The sequence below is a fragment of the Alligator sinensis genome, unplaced genomic scaffold, assembly GCF_000455745.1.
Source record: "Alligator sinensis unplaced genomic scaffold, ASM45574v1 scaffold809_1, whole genome shotgun sequence".
In the NCBI taxonomy this organism is placed as follows: domain Eukaryota; kingdom Metazoa; phylum Chordata; order Crocodylia; family Alligatoridae; genus Alligator; species Alligator sinensis.
The window spans coordinates 162,342-177,847 of NW_005841956.1; the positions used below are offsets into that span (position 1 = coordinate 162,342).

The window sequence follows — 15,506 nt, forward strand, 5'->3', positions numbered from 1 at the left end:
CTCGCCCTGGGCGGAGCTTAGAGCGTTGCTGCTGAGAAGAGACGCGAGGGGTTGGGGGGGTCATGAGAAGGGTTTACCAATGCAAGAGAAGGGCAGTCGGGGTTCATAATCTGTTCTCACACACACACGACACAAAAACAGGGGTCACGACATGAAACGAGCAACTATAAGTATAACTCTGCCACCAGGAGGTGGTTTATCACCCGGGAAGGACTCACTGCTGCCAGGAGCCAGTCTCAAAAAGGGCTCGAGCAGATTCCTGGAGGGCCCCGCGGGGCACAGGTGGGCACTGAGCACGGGGCAAGGGGCTATTTGCCACTTGCAGGCCAGGGCCCACCCAATAAAACTAAAAGCTGCCGGGTCAGTGGCAATTCTTACGTTCCTATAGGAGGGGTAGAAGAGAGCAGCCTAAGCCAGCCTACTTGGATTTTTGTGAATTGCAATCTTTGGTCTCTACAGAAATAATTCACGTATCACCACATCTCCCATACGTCCTTCTAAAAGTGCTTATACCTCACCTTAAGTTACCACAAGGCATTTGTGCCTTTGCTTTCTTTGCAGATGCCAGTTTCATGAAAAGTTCATCACAAAAAAAGCGTGCTGCGGTGATCGTCTCACATTCCTACAGGCCTCCTCTGAAAGGGTCCCCAACGCTCTTGACCAAGCACTCTCTATAGGGTCATTTTGTTCCCTACTGAAATGCAGATCTCTAGGGTGGGACACTCCAGCTGTTTAACACCTTGTTGCAGGGTTTATTAGAGCAAATTACACAGAGAGCAAAGACTTTCGGATCCACCTGAAGTTTCAGTGAGGAGATGAAGGCAGAATCTAATCATCAAAGCTGGAATGTGGCCACCATCAGGCTACCTCGGCATGAAGTGATGAGTCAGCTTTCACACACACCAACAAAGTAGTGCCTCTAGCGGAATATTGCCCCTTGACACAGTTTAATTAAGCAGGGAGAGCAGAGCGCCTGCCCTCCTTTCAGAACCATAAACCCTGCCAGTACCACAAATCAAGATGCCAGCAGCTGATTCCTCTTCTAGGACTTGGAACTGAGCTGTCCTGGTAGCAAAGAGGTAGTTAGACATGTTAGTCTGAAATCAGAAGGCAGACTAGATATGCACCTTTACAGATGAACTAAATAAGACATATATCTAATTTAGTTATATATGGGGGTGCAGGGGGAGTGCAAGCTTTCATGAACCCAAATTCACTTCATCAGATGCTGTGAAAGGACACGTAGAAAGCAGAGATAGAAAGGAGATAAATTAGAATACAAAAGACAAAGAGGGGTAGGGGGAGAGAGAAATGGACTGAAAAACTTCCCAGATTGCCTGGCTCCTGCAGCAGTCTGATTTCTGTGTCATTTGGACCTGCTCTAACTAGGTTTAGGCACCAGCAGCTGCTCTACAACTGTGCTCCCACTGAGGCAGCTGATCTGGAAAACATAAGAAACTGGGTGCATCTACACAAGACTTCTACCGCGGAGCTGACTAATTAGCTCTGCAGTAAAACATCACCATCACACACAACCCTATTAGGTCACAGTATACTAATGAACGCCGCCACAGAGTAGTCTGGATAAACACAAGTACTACCTTGCAGTGGCGTTTCGTGTGCTGCAGTGCACGTGTAGACCATGATGGCACTGGCTGGGGTATGACGGTGCTTCAGCGCAGGTGTAGCCAGCCCGCAGCCTCTGCACTGAAGCATCCTTATACCGCAGCCAGCCCCTCCCCAGCACAGGGTCCCAGGGCTGCTCTGATGGGGTTCCAGGTGCTGTGGCGAGGCTGGCTGAGGCACGAGCAGCCCCCACATTGAAGCACCCTTATGCCTCAGCCAGGCCCCCCACAGCACATAGAGCCTGATTGGAGCAGCCCTGAGCTGGCAGGGGACCCAGGGGGTTAGCCTGCCAGCCCAGGACTGCTCCAAAGGGGCTCCATGTGTAAGGGGTAGTGGGGGACAATGGCTGAGGCATGAGGGTGCTTCAGCACAGGGCCTACTCATGCCTCAGCCAGCTGCTCTGCAGCACATAGAGCCTTGGAGCAGCCTGTGGCTAGCAAGCTGACCCCCAGGGTCCCCTGCTAGCCCAGGCTGTTCCTACCAGGCTCCATGTGCTGCGCATGACTAAACTCCAGAGCAATATGCTCTGGAGTTTTTTGCTTCTGTGTGCACATTCAAATTGCATGCATGGGAGCAAAAAACTCCAGACCAATAAACTCCAGGAGTTTATTTGTGTGCATTAATTACACATGTAGATGCACCTACCATGCAATAGAGGCCCAGCCCAGAGTCTCTTTTTTCCTGCCTTGTTGGCTACCCACAGAAGCGAGCAAGAGTGGTGGGTACCTCTGACCCCTCTGAAGCCACGATCCAGTTTCTTGGCAATAACACTCAAGTTAGGCCCAGAATAACACAGGCCAAATCCCTACCTCCACCCCAACTCATTTGTCTTCTAGAGCACATGCAGTGGTGGGAGCCACCCTCCTCCCATCCCCACACCCCCCCATATGAGCTGCTCATGGCTCCATCCCTTTCCCTCCCCCACTGGGCAGCGCCTGTCGGCATCCATCCACTTTGGCACCCAGGATGGTCGCCCCGCTCGCCCCCGCCCCTTGCTACGGCATTGCATGCTGGGATGGAGCCAGGTCCCTGGGGGACTTCAGACTGACATTCCCCTCTTCTTTCTGCAGTCTCTCCAGTCCCAACTTCCTCACACCCCTCTCCTCAGAAGTTACGTGCAAAAACAGCATCATTCTGCACTTGTGCTGTCTTCTACTGCAATCCTTGCTTCATTTATAACAGGGGTGGGCAAAATGCAGCCCGCGGGCACCCCTGGTTTATAACCTCAGTAGATCAGACTAGTTCACCGCATGGGCAGAAGCCAAGATGACACTTACTAGTTTTGCAAGTGTCTGATACTAGGAGCCCTGTACTGTCAGATATGCCATTTTTCACAGGGGACATCAAACTAACACCCTGATTTCACATGGCCTTTCCCTGACTATCAGCATACTGTATCTAGTGTTCCACCAAATTCCAATAAACCCAAGTTCTGCCTCTTTAAGTGACAGCTGCATTTTTAACTGGAGGCCAAGTTCTTCACTTCCTGTCCTAAACTTCTGCATAGCAATGTCCTTGGATTGCTGCCATCTTCCCTACAGGGAGCTACTTTTTAGCAATCAGCCACAATCCTCAAGCAGTCTTAAGGTACCACACAGCAAATAATTGAAGCTTTAAACACACAATAAATAAATAGCAAATCATAAGAGAAACAAACAATACCCAATCTTTAACAGACCCAGGCAATCTGAAACCAGCTGCAATGGAGCCTCAGCAGTGCAGCACCCAAGAGAGAGGGCAGGCAGTAGTTTGTTTTTTCTAAAAGTTTTGCTCAGGAACATCATCTTGTCTTCCCCAGCCTTAGCAGCTTTCCAATGGGAGTCCTGGCTGCTAAGGAAAGCTCCAGAGTACGGACCCAGTCACTTTAGTAGCTAGGGTCATCCAAACAGAGTGAGGCTTGTGTTTAGTATTAAGATCTGAGCCCTTAATTCCTTCCAACTGGGAGGACAGAGCTCCCACCCCATGAGGCAGTATCAGCTATTCTCAACAGAGCAGGATTTCAAGGCCAGTAAACTCTACCACCCAAGTGGTGTACTGTATCTGCACAGTAGAAGGAAACTGGCAATCTGGCCCCTTCCAACAGAGTGGGAGCTGTTTATAGCGTAGATGCCATGATGTGCATGTCTTGTTTCACAATCAGTAAAGAACCTGGACACAGCGACAGGACAGAATGTGCCCTGAAGCATCAGTTGCCACGTCTGCTCAGCTGAGACAATTCAACATATTCTTGCATGGAGCTTAACTACTGTCTGCAGACATGAGGAAGGTGGGTGATGCAGGGAGCTGGAAGCCCCCCACCCGCTGCAGGGGACAGCCTGAGTCAGAAGGGTGGGGGAGGTCCCATTCAGCAGAGACGGTGAAGCCCAGTCCTAACTTTCTTGCTCTCATCATAACTGCTCTAACTGGGCTTTCCAGTTTCTGCAAGAATAAATCCGTCACCAAGAACTAAAGGAAACTGGGAGATGCCCTTATCAAACTCCGTAACAGCTCTCCAGGATCAGCCACCCTCTCTTTGAAGTGCTACTCCAGCTGATTACAAACATGCTGATGGTCAGTCACAGACCCTCACCCCAGCTCTCCGCCCCTTTGTATTGTGCAGCAGTTTTAATACAGATTATCTTGGGTGAGGCTGGGGTACCACAGGCCTACAAAAGCATTATCAGCATTAACCAGGCTGATCCTAGACCAGATAAATGAAAATAATGAGAAATCTGCATCAGACCACCTTCCTTCTGAGTTAAATTAGCTATATCTGCAAGCTGGGTCCTATGCTGCTACCCTGTCAGGAGCCCAGACACTTTCCTGCCATAAATCAGTGCTGTTTTTACCAGATGCCTTTGAAAGGTCCAGATTGGATTAGATCAGGGGTGGGCAATTATTTTGGCCTAATAAGGGCCACTTAGGGAGTTATGGTGAGTGGTTGCAGGCTGGGTCAGCACCCCTCTGTGCCCCCCACCAACAGCCCACCAAACTCCCTAAGTGCCTAAGTGGCTCTGCTCCATGCTGGGCTGGGCAGGGAGCAGCATCTGGGAGCAGGATGGGCAGGAAGGGCCAGGATCGTGGGGCCATGATAGTGTGGGGCTGGGAGCCGGGTCCCAGGGCAGAGCCATGATCCACTTCCCACATGTCCCTGTGACAGGTGCCGGTTCTGCAGGCAGGGGTGCACAGGGAGTGGATCATGGCTCTGCCCTGGGCCCTGGCCTTGAGTTGTCACTGCCCAGAGATCCCGAGATCTCCATAGAGACTGGTGGGGTGCATGGCCAGGTAGACAGGATGGGGCTGCAGGCAGACAGGGAGCAGTGTCCGGGAATGGGGCAGCTGGGGCTGGACTTGGGATCTTGGGGAAGTGACAATGCGGGGTTGGGGCCCAGGGCAGAGCCACGATTCACTCCCTGCATGCCCCTGTCCGTGGAACTGGTGCCTGTCACAGGGACATATGAGCAATGAATCACTGCTCTGATCCAGACCCTAGCCCTGCGCTGTCACGGCCCCAAGATCCTGGCCCTGCCCATCCTGCTCCTGGACGCTGCTTCCTGGCAGCCAACCCTGCCACCTGGCTGTGCACCTTGCCTGCATGAGTCCCGCCCCCGGCAGTGGGTGCGGGGTAGACAGGCCAGGGTGCCGAGGCAGCAAGGCCAAGTCTGGCAGCACCAACAGCCAGATGGAGCCACTGCGGCAGCTGCTGGGAAGCAAGTCTGGTTTTATATCAGCTTTAGATAAAGTGCCAAAAAGCCCTGCTGAAGCACCCAATCTATACAGACATGATGGACCCAGGTTGAACTAACATGCTGCTTCTTCCAGTAAAGCACATTGTTTGGTTTTTTTTCATGTCTGTCAGCAGCCACTAACTACCACAGCAAAGCAGTTTAAGGAAAAGCCCATTGCAAAGGTTACCTCAGAGATGCTATGCAAACTAAACTGGAATGGCCAGAATGGCCCAATGCCTAGGAAACAGCCTTGGCTATCAGGAACAAGACAAAAAGAAGTGAAGCAGTATAGAGAGATGGGCAATGGGAGGCCAGTTTGATCAGAAACATCCTGACCTCACCTAAAGGCTCAACCTGAATAAAGGGGCCTTCAGATATCCTCACCAAGGCCATTTCCTCCCTTGCCTTTCTTTCATTTACTTTCGGAGGATGTCAGGTCAAGCTCCAGCATCCCACTAATTTCCTATTTATCTGTGTTAAATTGTCTCCATCCCTGAAGCGTAGTTTCCCACAGGGACGGTCCCTTTCATTGTTTGACATTATGATGTAGTGGTCCACCCCAGAAGCAAAGGGATAAAGCAGAACAGAGATGTGGAAAGGGTTTTCCTTCAGATGAGTGTTTATTGCACCACAAGACAAAAGCATTAGTAATGTAGACAGCAGCCCTCCAAAGGGCAAAGTCATGTCACAAGAGTATCCACAGTACCGCACTTAAGTGACACAATAGTTTTCCAAGAAGATGAACCCCTTCAGGGCTTTCATCACTTGTTTGGCCTGCCAGGAGCACACTAAGCCTGACAGCTCTACAGTAGGGGAAGGGAGATTCAACCTAATCTTCTCTTAAAGCTGCGGCTAGAGGTGGCTGGTGCCTCCTGAGTCTGGGGGGCACCCTCAGACATCACTGGCAGCATTGGCGGAGCTGGCAAGCTTCCGCAGATGCATTGGCAGTGGAGATGGCCCAGTTGGGGACGTTGGGGGGCACGTGCTACGCGTCACCTCTGGCTGCAGTCTCAGGGCCCTAACTAAAAAAGGCAAAAGGGAGGCAAAGCTATCTTATTACTGAACTCTGCCCCCCCCCTTCTTCCCCCAATGAGAGTTTAGTCATTATAAAACAAAACACATGATATTTTATATGGAAGTCTGAGCCAAAAAAAGCCAGTGTTTATTGCTTTGAACAAAGTGGTTTAGAGTCAAAATCAGAAACCTGAAATTGCTGTCTATCTACAGAGAATAAATCCAGGCTCAACAGCTTGTGTAGATTAGCCAATGTACTGTATGTATACATCAACCCCAATGTAATATCCTTATACCCATGCCAGCATGCCTTTGGAAGGCAGGAAAAGAGGTGAGAAGTAGGAGTTCTGAAAGAGGCTGTTTGGGATAAGTTTCCTTTATCTGGTCCTGATCATGTTTCATAGTTTCATAGATGTTAGGACTTGGGCAGGAATGAGTGCTTGGGTCAGATCCAATCTCCTTTTCAATACCTCCAAGGAAGGGGACAGCACCACCTCCCTTGGAAGCATATTCCATATTTTGGCAACCCTCACTGTAAAGATTTTTTTCCCTGATGTCCAATCTGAATTTGCTGTCTTCCAGTTTGTGGCCATTATTTCTAGTTACCCTGACAGGTGCCCTGGTAAACACTGTATCCCCAACTTCTTGCTGGCCCCCCCGCATTGAGTTTGTAGGAGCCACAAAATCACCTCTCAGCCTCCTCTTGCAGAGGCTGAAGAGGTTCAGGTCTCCCAATCAGTCCACATAGGGTTTTTTTTGTAGGCCTTTAACCAGATAAGTGGCCCTCCTCTGAACCCTCTCCAGGCCATCCACATCCCTCCTAAAGTGCGGTGCCCAAAACTGGACACAGTACTTCAGCTGCAGCCTGACCAATACAGCATAGACAGGAAGCATCACCTCCCTAGGCCTGTTTGTGATGCACCTACTTATGCAAGAAAGGGTGTGGTTAGCTTTACTTATTACTTCATTACACTAGTGATTTGTGTTCATTTTGGAGTTGACTACAACTCTGAGATCCCTTTCCATAGTTGTGCTACTTAGAATGGTACCTCCCAGGCTTCCCAGTGGGGAATTTAAGTTTGGATTCAGAGGAACCAAGTAAAAGGAAACCCCGTTCAAGCTATTCCCCCCTGACTCACATCATTAGGAAGTGAAACAGTCCCTTTGCAGCTGAGGTCATACTTAACAAGTGAGCACAGGGCACCTTGTAGTCAGGGAGACAGACTAACTGGAGGCTTGAAGAGGAAGATCCTAGGGGCATGCTTCCCATCTGATCCAGAAGGACAGATTAAAAGAATTAAATCAGTCCGGCTTTTTTTCCAGTGTCCACCTGCGGGTCCTGGAAAGTGAAATGGGTGGATAACATAAGAATAGACTACAGCAGTCTGATAGAGGTGAATATTGACTGTCTGGGATAAAATGAAAGGTGAGCAGAACATTCACTCAGATATTTTCCTAAGGTTTGGAAGACTGTGATTTGGAACCAAGCATGTGTTTCAGCGCAAGTGCTACGTGCAGAAAGACACCAAGGAAGGCCTGGGAGGAGCTTGCTTCTCTTGAGTTCTTCAGGAGTTCTCAAACTGGAAAGCAGAGTAAAGTTGCTTACAGTTTAGGGGTTGGGGTCCCTTGTTCTGGCAGCTCTCGGACGTCAGGGATCCTGATTCAAGGTGACATTGCCTTTTGGTGACGAGATACACCAAAGTGAGATAGGGATTATTTTAAAGGGGCCCAAGGTATGTAGCAATGGACCACAAAATGAAAGTAAACAGTAGGAAATAAAGGCAAGAAACACTCCTAACAGCAAGCTCTTAAACTATGTAATACCTCCTATAGTAGTAGCTGCCTCCTGAAATACACTTAGAGCTGAGCCCTGCATTGGTTGACCAAGGATGGTAGAAAACACAGGAGAACAAAATGACCAACTGAGCCTTTTCCATCTCTAAATCTCTGACTATTGGAAATTCCCCTGCTACACAGCTTCCTAGAGAGGACCCTCTCACTAAGTGAAGTTCGAAATGGAAGTAATAAGATAAATCCAATTCAACCCACTCCTTATTGACTACTACAAGGATTGTCCTTTATAGGAGTAATTGTCCCAGCTGTCTGCCCTTCCCCTTGGGAAACTCTGAATTTAATCAATCTCACAGTCAGGTGGGATGAAATGTTATAAAACTGGGCAAAAAGGCCAACCTAACCTAGATATTTCCTTTGTTCCATGACTCATAATTAGACCTACATCAGTCACCCTAACTAATTCGCCCCTATCCTAGTGCTTACTTCCGGCACATTTTATTTTATCAAATTTCTTCCACCATTAGATAGTTAACATTTTAATCGCTACTCATTAATCAGCCCTTTCCATCCTGTTGTCCTTGTGCCTTGAATGATGGCATGGACCTCAGGACAATGTAGAATCCCAGTTTCAAGTCACCAATGCCACATAGAGGGAGGCCATCCTGAGTGATCCAGTTATGTGTCTGCATATTCAGCTCTAAATAATCTCCTTATGCCACTGGAAATGTGCATATAGTATGCAAACTCCTCCCACAAGGGTCTCACTTATCTGATGTACTGTCCCTTATCTCTCCAGGGCATTTGCAGCTATTGTCGCTTCTCAGGTTCCCTCCTCCCCCTGGCTATTTGTGCGCATTTGAGTTACCTTTCCTAGGCTCCAAGCTGAATCCCATTCAGCTGCATCCTGCCCATTTTTCTAACCTCACTAGCATGTTTTAAGGTGCTCACTGAGGTTCACAGCTTCTCCCCATTTCACATATCTTAGCGATACATTTTTAGCAAACTTTACCTGCCTCTCCCACTTGAGATGTGCCTGCCATGGCCTTGTCTTCTGCTGGTTAGAGGCACTAACGATTAAATTAAAGGCCAACATTACCTCGCCATTGGAATGAATGAGTGTGCTGCTGGCTGGGTTGCTGATTGCAGGCTCAGCAGGCCCCAAGACAGCAGGAGGAAATTTACACCAACAGGTGTGGAAACTTCCTTTTCTTTATGAACGAAATTCTTTGGTGAGACCCATGTGCTCAGCTTCAGATGTGAGACTGAGGCCCATGTATAGTTGTGAAGAAAACTTTCAAATGGCACCTAAATGGAGCAATACCTAACCAAGTCTGCAAACAGCCTGCAGCAAGGCACTGAAATCTAATGATACACATTCATTGTTAGCAGTTAGCTATTCCCCTTCTGATTACTTTTAACTTCCAGCTCATGGGTGGATGCATCTGAAACTACCTCTAACTCTGCTAACAATCTGTGAGATGCAGCTATTCACTGTAGGTACAAAAGCCTGCAGCATCAAAGGTTAGGAGCAGTTTACAACAAACAAAATTCTCCATTGATCATGGAATGTCTTTTTCCCCACCACCTGAATGGCATTTTAAAAAAATGTAATTAAATATGGGAGTGAACAGCACCATGACTGGGCTCAACTTTTGAGGGCCAGAACAGGACTGTTCATTTCTTTTTTAAAATCAGTATTTTTTAAACCAGTATCAGCAGCTGCCACAGAGTCCCAAGAGCCAAGTGGACAGAGCCATGACCTTCTATGACTAGAAGAGCAGGGGTTTGCCAGAGCATACCCCATCCTGAAGCACATCCTCAGTTAGAACATGTTTTTTCCCCTCGGGCATTAGGCAACGCTGGAAATTGTCTCCTTCAGCCAGGAAGCTGGTGGGAGCTGAGGTTCCTAAGGCCAGCATTAGTGTGAGCTTAGTCCACCAAAAGCAGAGGCAGGGGAAAGAAAATCTTCCCACTCTACAAAGCTCACCAGCTCTGATCTCTCCTCCAGCTGCTTGCCTCATCCACTGATCACACCTGCAGAGCCCAGAGAAACACTCAAGGGAAACATGGGTCTGGCCACAACAGTGGAAGGTGGAACTGATGCCAAGAGAAAGGTGGGGGCGGAGTAAAGATCTTTCTGAGAGTGAAAAGGGCCCTTCCCCTCATTTTTCACAAGGATGCAGTGTGCACTCTTGGGGGTGGGAAGTGGAGTGGAAAGCCACCATGGACATCACAAAGGAGGCTCAGGCCAAGATGCTGTAATATATTTATTTAAAAAACACCAAATAAATAAGAAGAGAGATCAAAGACTCCGTCTCATTTCCAACCCCCATAGAAAGGCCCTGGAGCTATTGCTAGTGTGACCCCTCTATCATGGCTTCTGCATCATGTGGATGTGAGGGTAAGACAGCTGCAGAAATATCCCTGGAGAAAGACTGACCCAAGGGGCAGAGAGAACCTTGCCAGCCCACTCATTACATCTGCATCCTCCAGGTCCTTCTTTCTAGGTTTCATGCCATGCCCAGCACAGCTATTAGGAAGTGTCCCTTACCTGGCAGAGACAGAGGATAGGATCTTACAGTATCCTGTCTCTTAGGGCAATGAATTGCTCCGAGGCCCACCTGTTACCACCCTTGGTCTTACTGTTAGAGAGAAAATTTGGTGCTACAGAAGACACTGAACAGGCTGCCTTGCAGCTGAAGCATCTGGTGGCCTTGGACCAGCCTTCAAGGGAGCCCTCTCCCAAAAGTGCCTGCCCATGACCTGCCCCCTCAGCAAGAGCAGTTCTTTCTTCCCCTACAGCTTTTCCCTGTTGAGTTGAAGGACATTCATGGTCTTCTCTCCTCATCACCCTTCCTCATCCATCATGTCTGGCTTTCAGGCCACTTTCAAAAACCTCCCCCAAAGAAACAATGGCAGCCCAGGGTCCCCATTCATCAGGGCAGAAAGGGATCCATGCATGCAGAAGTGATAAATTATTTGTCCACAGCTGGAGACTGAGGATTGAAGCAAACCAGATGAGTCCCAGGAGGCAGCCCTTTGTTCTGCTCTGGAAGGGGTGGGGCTGAAGACAGCACTAGGCCTGTTTTCCCCGCACATGCACACTTGAGGTCTTCCACAGCAATGCTAAGCCTGGGCTCTTCTTCCAGTCACAGCCTCTCCCATGTACTGTAGCCAGACAGACTCTGGAGGGGCCTGGGTAAGAGTTCTTCAGCATTTCTTACCACAGAAGCTGCTCAAAGGCCTATGTCACTTGCACACATATCTCTCCACTGTCCGTTCACATTTCTTGCATGTCACATAGCAGCACCAGTGGTACTTGCAGTGGCACCTCTCCACCACAATCTCAGTGTAGGCATTGTATCCACGCCCACAACACATCAGATTGCAGCTGTCGCTGCTCACAGATGTCTTGTTGCACTGCCTGCAAAGGGAAAGGAGATGATGGAGTCAAGAATACAGTGGGGCAGCAGTATTAAGGTGCTAGTCATGGCATACTTAGGGACAGGGGTGAGTCAGAGTAGGCATCTGACTAGCCTTCATGGAAAGCTACCCAGAGGCACTGGGGGACAGTCCTGGGGGAGGGGCAGGGGACTGCTTCTCTGGATGAAGTTCCATGGTGGTCTCCCAGGGCATACGGATCCCATTTTATACCAAGTATGAAATTCCCACTGACTGAGTGCAAGGTGAATAAATTTTCCTCTTTGACTCCACTCCCAGACTAGTAAGCTCTTGTGCCTCAGAGCAGAGCTGGGAAGTGCCAAACTGGAATGCAGAAGGCATTCACCATCCTGTACCAAAGCACCATTAAACACCCACACACACTCACTCACTAAAACATCTACTGAACTGAAGAATGCTTCCTCCCCACAAGCCTCCACCCCAGGGTTTAGTCTCAGCCCTAATGAAATAGATGATAGTGAAATGGATAGTCCAGTCTAAACTACTGGAAGTCCCAGGGAAGATAGAACTATATGGGTTGGGTCTTTGCTCCAACTTTTATATCTTCCTCCTCTGCTAAACCCTCTGCAGGTCAGCTACATGATTCACCTGTAGCAGGGAACAGGGTGGATCTAGAGAATTTATTAAAGCATGTATGCAGAAAGCTGTGTCTTGTAATTGGAGCAGCCTCACTCCCTTGCACTCAAGCTGGCTGCATGCCATAGCCTCTGGATTATAGCAGAGATTGTCATTCAGGCAGGGGTTTAAAGAGAAAAGGCTTCTAAGTTGAACTACAGAGGCTGAATGGGAGCTCTGGGTGTTAAGAGTCTGAGCTGTATAACACAGGAAGCTAGAGCATCTATAGCTGTTGCTTACCGGTCCTGAGTCCCCAAAGACCCCAGCTGGGGATTCTTTGTGCAGTAGTCTGGAGAACTGACTAGATAAACCAGCTCTGTCTCTTGCACTGGCCTGATGTCCAGTTCTCTGGGTACCAGCTGCTTCCTGGTACCCACGTACCGGTGGGTCACCTTGGTGGCTGCCAGGTACTTAGCCTTGAGGTCAGCAGCGATTTCACCCACATCTAGAAGCCCTTTCCAACAGGTCTTAACTGAGCAGGAGCCAGACATGCCATGGCATTTACACTTGGTCTCCAGGGAGTCCATCAATACCTGGAAAAGTAATAAAAATAAATAAATAAATCAGAGCAATAGCTCCAGGCTGCAATTCAGCTGTTTCTGCCTGAGCCACACCTCATAGTGGGGTATTCAGAAGAAGATCCACAGGAGGCTTCAGAATGAGAAAAAACCCAGCCATCCATTGCCAGTCATGAAGCCTCATTTCACTTCCTCTAGGTGATGCTTTTCTCCATTTCTGCATCAAGACTGACACTGTGATCCAAAGCTCACTTATTCTGGTTTCCTCGCCATATGATAAGAGAGTGGCCATTAGGACAAATGCCACCAATAATTTTGCTGTGGGGCCTGAAGTTACCTACCCTCATTCAGAAGTGTGGCACACAGAGATGGCAATTCACCATATTGATTCAAACAGCTTGCCTGCATATCAAGATCTATGTAGTCTTTGCATATCACTCTCCATACAGCAGCTGCCAGCTGCTGTATTCATGCACATCAGATGCTGTCCTTAGGTTCCTGACTAATTGTGAGCAATGCCCTTCATTGGATGGTGTTTGCTATCAGCACAGAAGAGGACAAGGGGTTTGCGGAGAAGCTCAGATTAGCTCCAAGGGTAGAGTACAAAGCCAGTTCTAGCCTCTACATCCATTGTGGGGATATAAGGGGAGAGCAATAAGAGATTAGGAAGCAAGCACTTTGGTCTGCTTCTGTAACGTGTGGGGGAGACCTTTGTTATGAAGTTACTTTAATCCTTCAGTTGCCCCCAGAGTTTATTCATAAGCAGTCTCCCAAGAGTCTGCAGCCCTTCTCAGAACAGCTCAGCTGGAGCCATCCCTGTTCTCTTCAAAGAAGCACCTCTGTTGTGGTGGTTTCCTTTGCCAGTTTGAGTATCTCGCGACCATACTCACCTGTCGGCCTACTGCACTGTTATGTAGATTCATAAGCCTGGTAGCTTGCGTTCCTGATCTGCTGGACTTCATGGAACCATCTGCAAAGGCAGAACCCATCTGGAGGCCGTAGCGGAGGTTATCTCCACAGCCACCCCATTTGAAGTCAGGCCCAGGGACCTCAGCTGGGAAAGACCCGCAAGAACAGATCGGCAGCTCTCCAGAGGCACAGGCCTGGGCGATGGAATGACTGACAGTGGCAGCAGCCAATGCATCAACAAAGGCAGATTCCCTGGTCCCTATAAAGAAGCGGGGGGGGGAAAAAAATCAGTGTCCTGGAGCCCAGAAACAACAAGGTAAAGTGGTTCCTGTGTCACAGACCAAGTCATTTAATAGATAGAACCCTCCCTGCCTTGTACTTATATGAGGGAAGCTGACTGGTAAATTTTGGAAAGATAACAATATGGTCCCTAGTAGCACAAGAGCAAGTGGAGTTCTCAGCGTAGGGTGGGGAGGCGGGAAGGACACAGCTCTTTCTGGCTGTAGCCCTGATGGGCTGAAAGTGGGGAATGGCTGGTAGTTCCATGGCCACCTTTGCAGGGGAGTACTGATTAAGTACAGCTCTTCTCAGGCAAGGCTTTCAGGGCACTCAGCACAATGACTGAGGGCATCGCACAAACTCCTCCTAAAACTCTGGTGTAGATTAGCAATGTTCTCCACTTCACAGAAAGAGAAAGCAAGGTGCTGGGTAGGGGGAGGGAGTGATTCCTCTCAGTCACACCAGCAGCCCCATGAGGAGAACCCTGGACTATTAACTCTGAAGGCTTTGCTTTAGCTGCTGATCTACATCTCTGACAGCCCGCCAGGCGCAGATTCTCTATTTCTTTTCTGACAGCAACTGGAGACCTGCCCTTCCCCCAAATAGGGCTCACTGCTCCCCCTACCCCAACATTTTGAAGATGGGGCACTGCCAGTCCCTTCTAAAACGGGCTTGCTTTACTTTTTAGCACTCTCCTTTACCAAGTACGGATGCTTTTTTGTGCCCCCTTCTGTGCACTCCTTTCTGGTCCTACTTTTGCCCTTTACTTCCCCATGAAATTAGCTTTCCCCTCATCCCAGAGCCTCCAGCAGCAGCTCGCTCTCTCTCTCTCTCTTTTTTTTAATATGGTAGTTGAGGTCTGGCACTCCCTTCCACAGGTGGTAACAGTTACTCTGCCACCTCTGCGTGCTCTAGGACTGGTTCTGGTACCAGTTACAATAGTGTAATGCCTTCTCCAACTCCAGTGACCTCTGTGCGCCCAAAGTAAGAATACGGTCTGCTGCCAACGATGGAAATTTTGCATGTGAAAACTGCTGGATTGGGCGAGTGGGAAAACTATGTCACAACCGAAGGATTTAGATGATGATGATTGCATGGGATGGTTTGAATAGGGGCAATCCTGGCTCCGAGGACATTGGACTAGAGGACCTCTGGAGGTCCCTTCCAGCCCCACTTCTCTCGGACTATGACTGCAGGGCCACAAGAGCATTAAACCCCCAAGATGATGTTGGGGGTGGGGGGCATTACCTTTGCTGAGGTCGGGGCCAAAGGCGGGCGCGAGGCGGATGGAGGAGCAGTTCCACCTCATATCGGAGAAGGTTTTCTGGCAGACGCTCTTGGTCTCCCGGGCCGCCTGGACGATGCTGGGCATGAGCTCCAGGTTCCTCCGGCAGAGCTGGAGCTGGTCGGGCACCTCCCCCTCCAGCAGCTTGCAGTGCTGCGTCTGGTTCCAGCCCACCCTGCTGCCGTTGAGGGCCAGGCCCCTGGCGGGAGAGAGGGAAGAGCCGGTGAAGACGACGGCAGCGCCTCAGAGCAGAGCGGAGCAGCCCCGCAGCCCGCTCCCCGCCCAGCACCCCACGGC

General features: G+C 49.4%; 1 protein-coding gene across 1 annotated transcript in view; it reads right to left on the reverse strand.

Annotated features, from left to right (window-relative positions):
• Nucleotides 1-538, reverse strand: part of IGBP1 (immunoglobulin binding protein 1) — a 12,693-nt gene extending 12,155 nt beyond the window's left edge. The window contains exon 1 of the mRNA XM_006020493.3: nucleotides 519-538. Within this exon, the coding sequence (XP_006020555.2) occupies nucleotides 519-538 (20 nt within the window). The remainder of the gene's footprint in view (nucleotides 1-518) is intronic.
• Nucleotides 539-15,506: the final 14,968 nt, after the last annotated feature.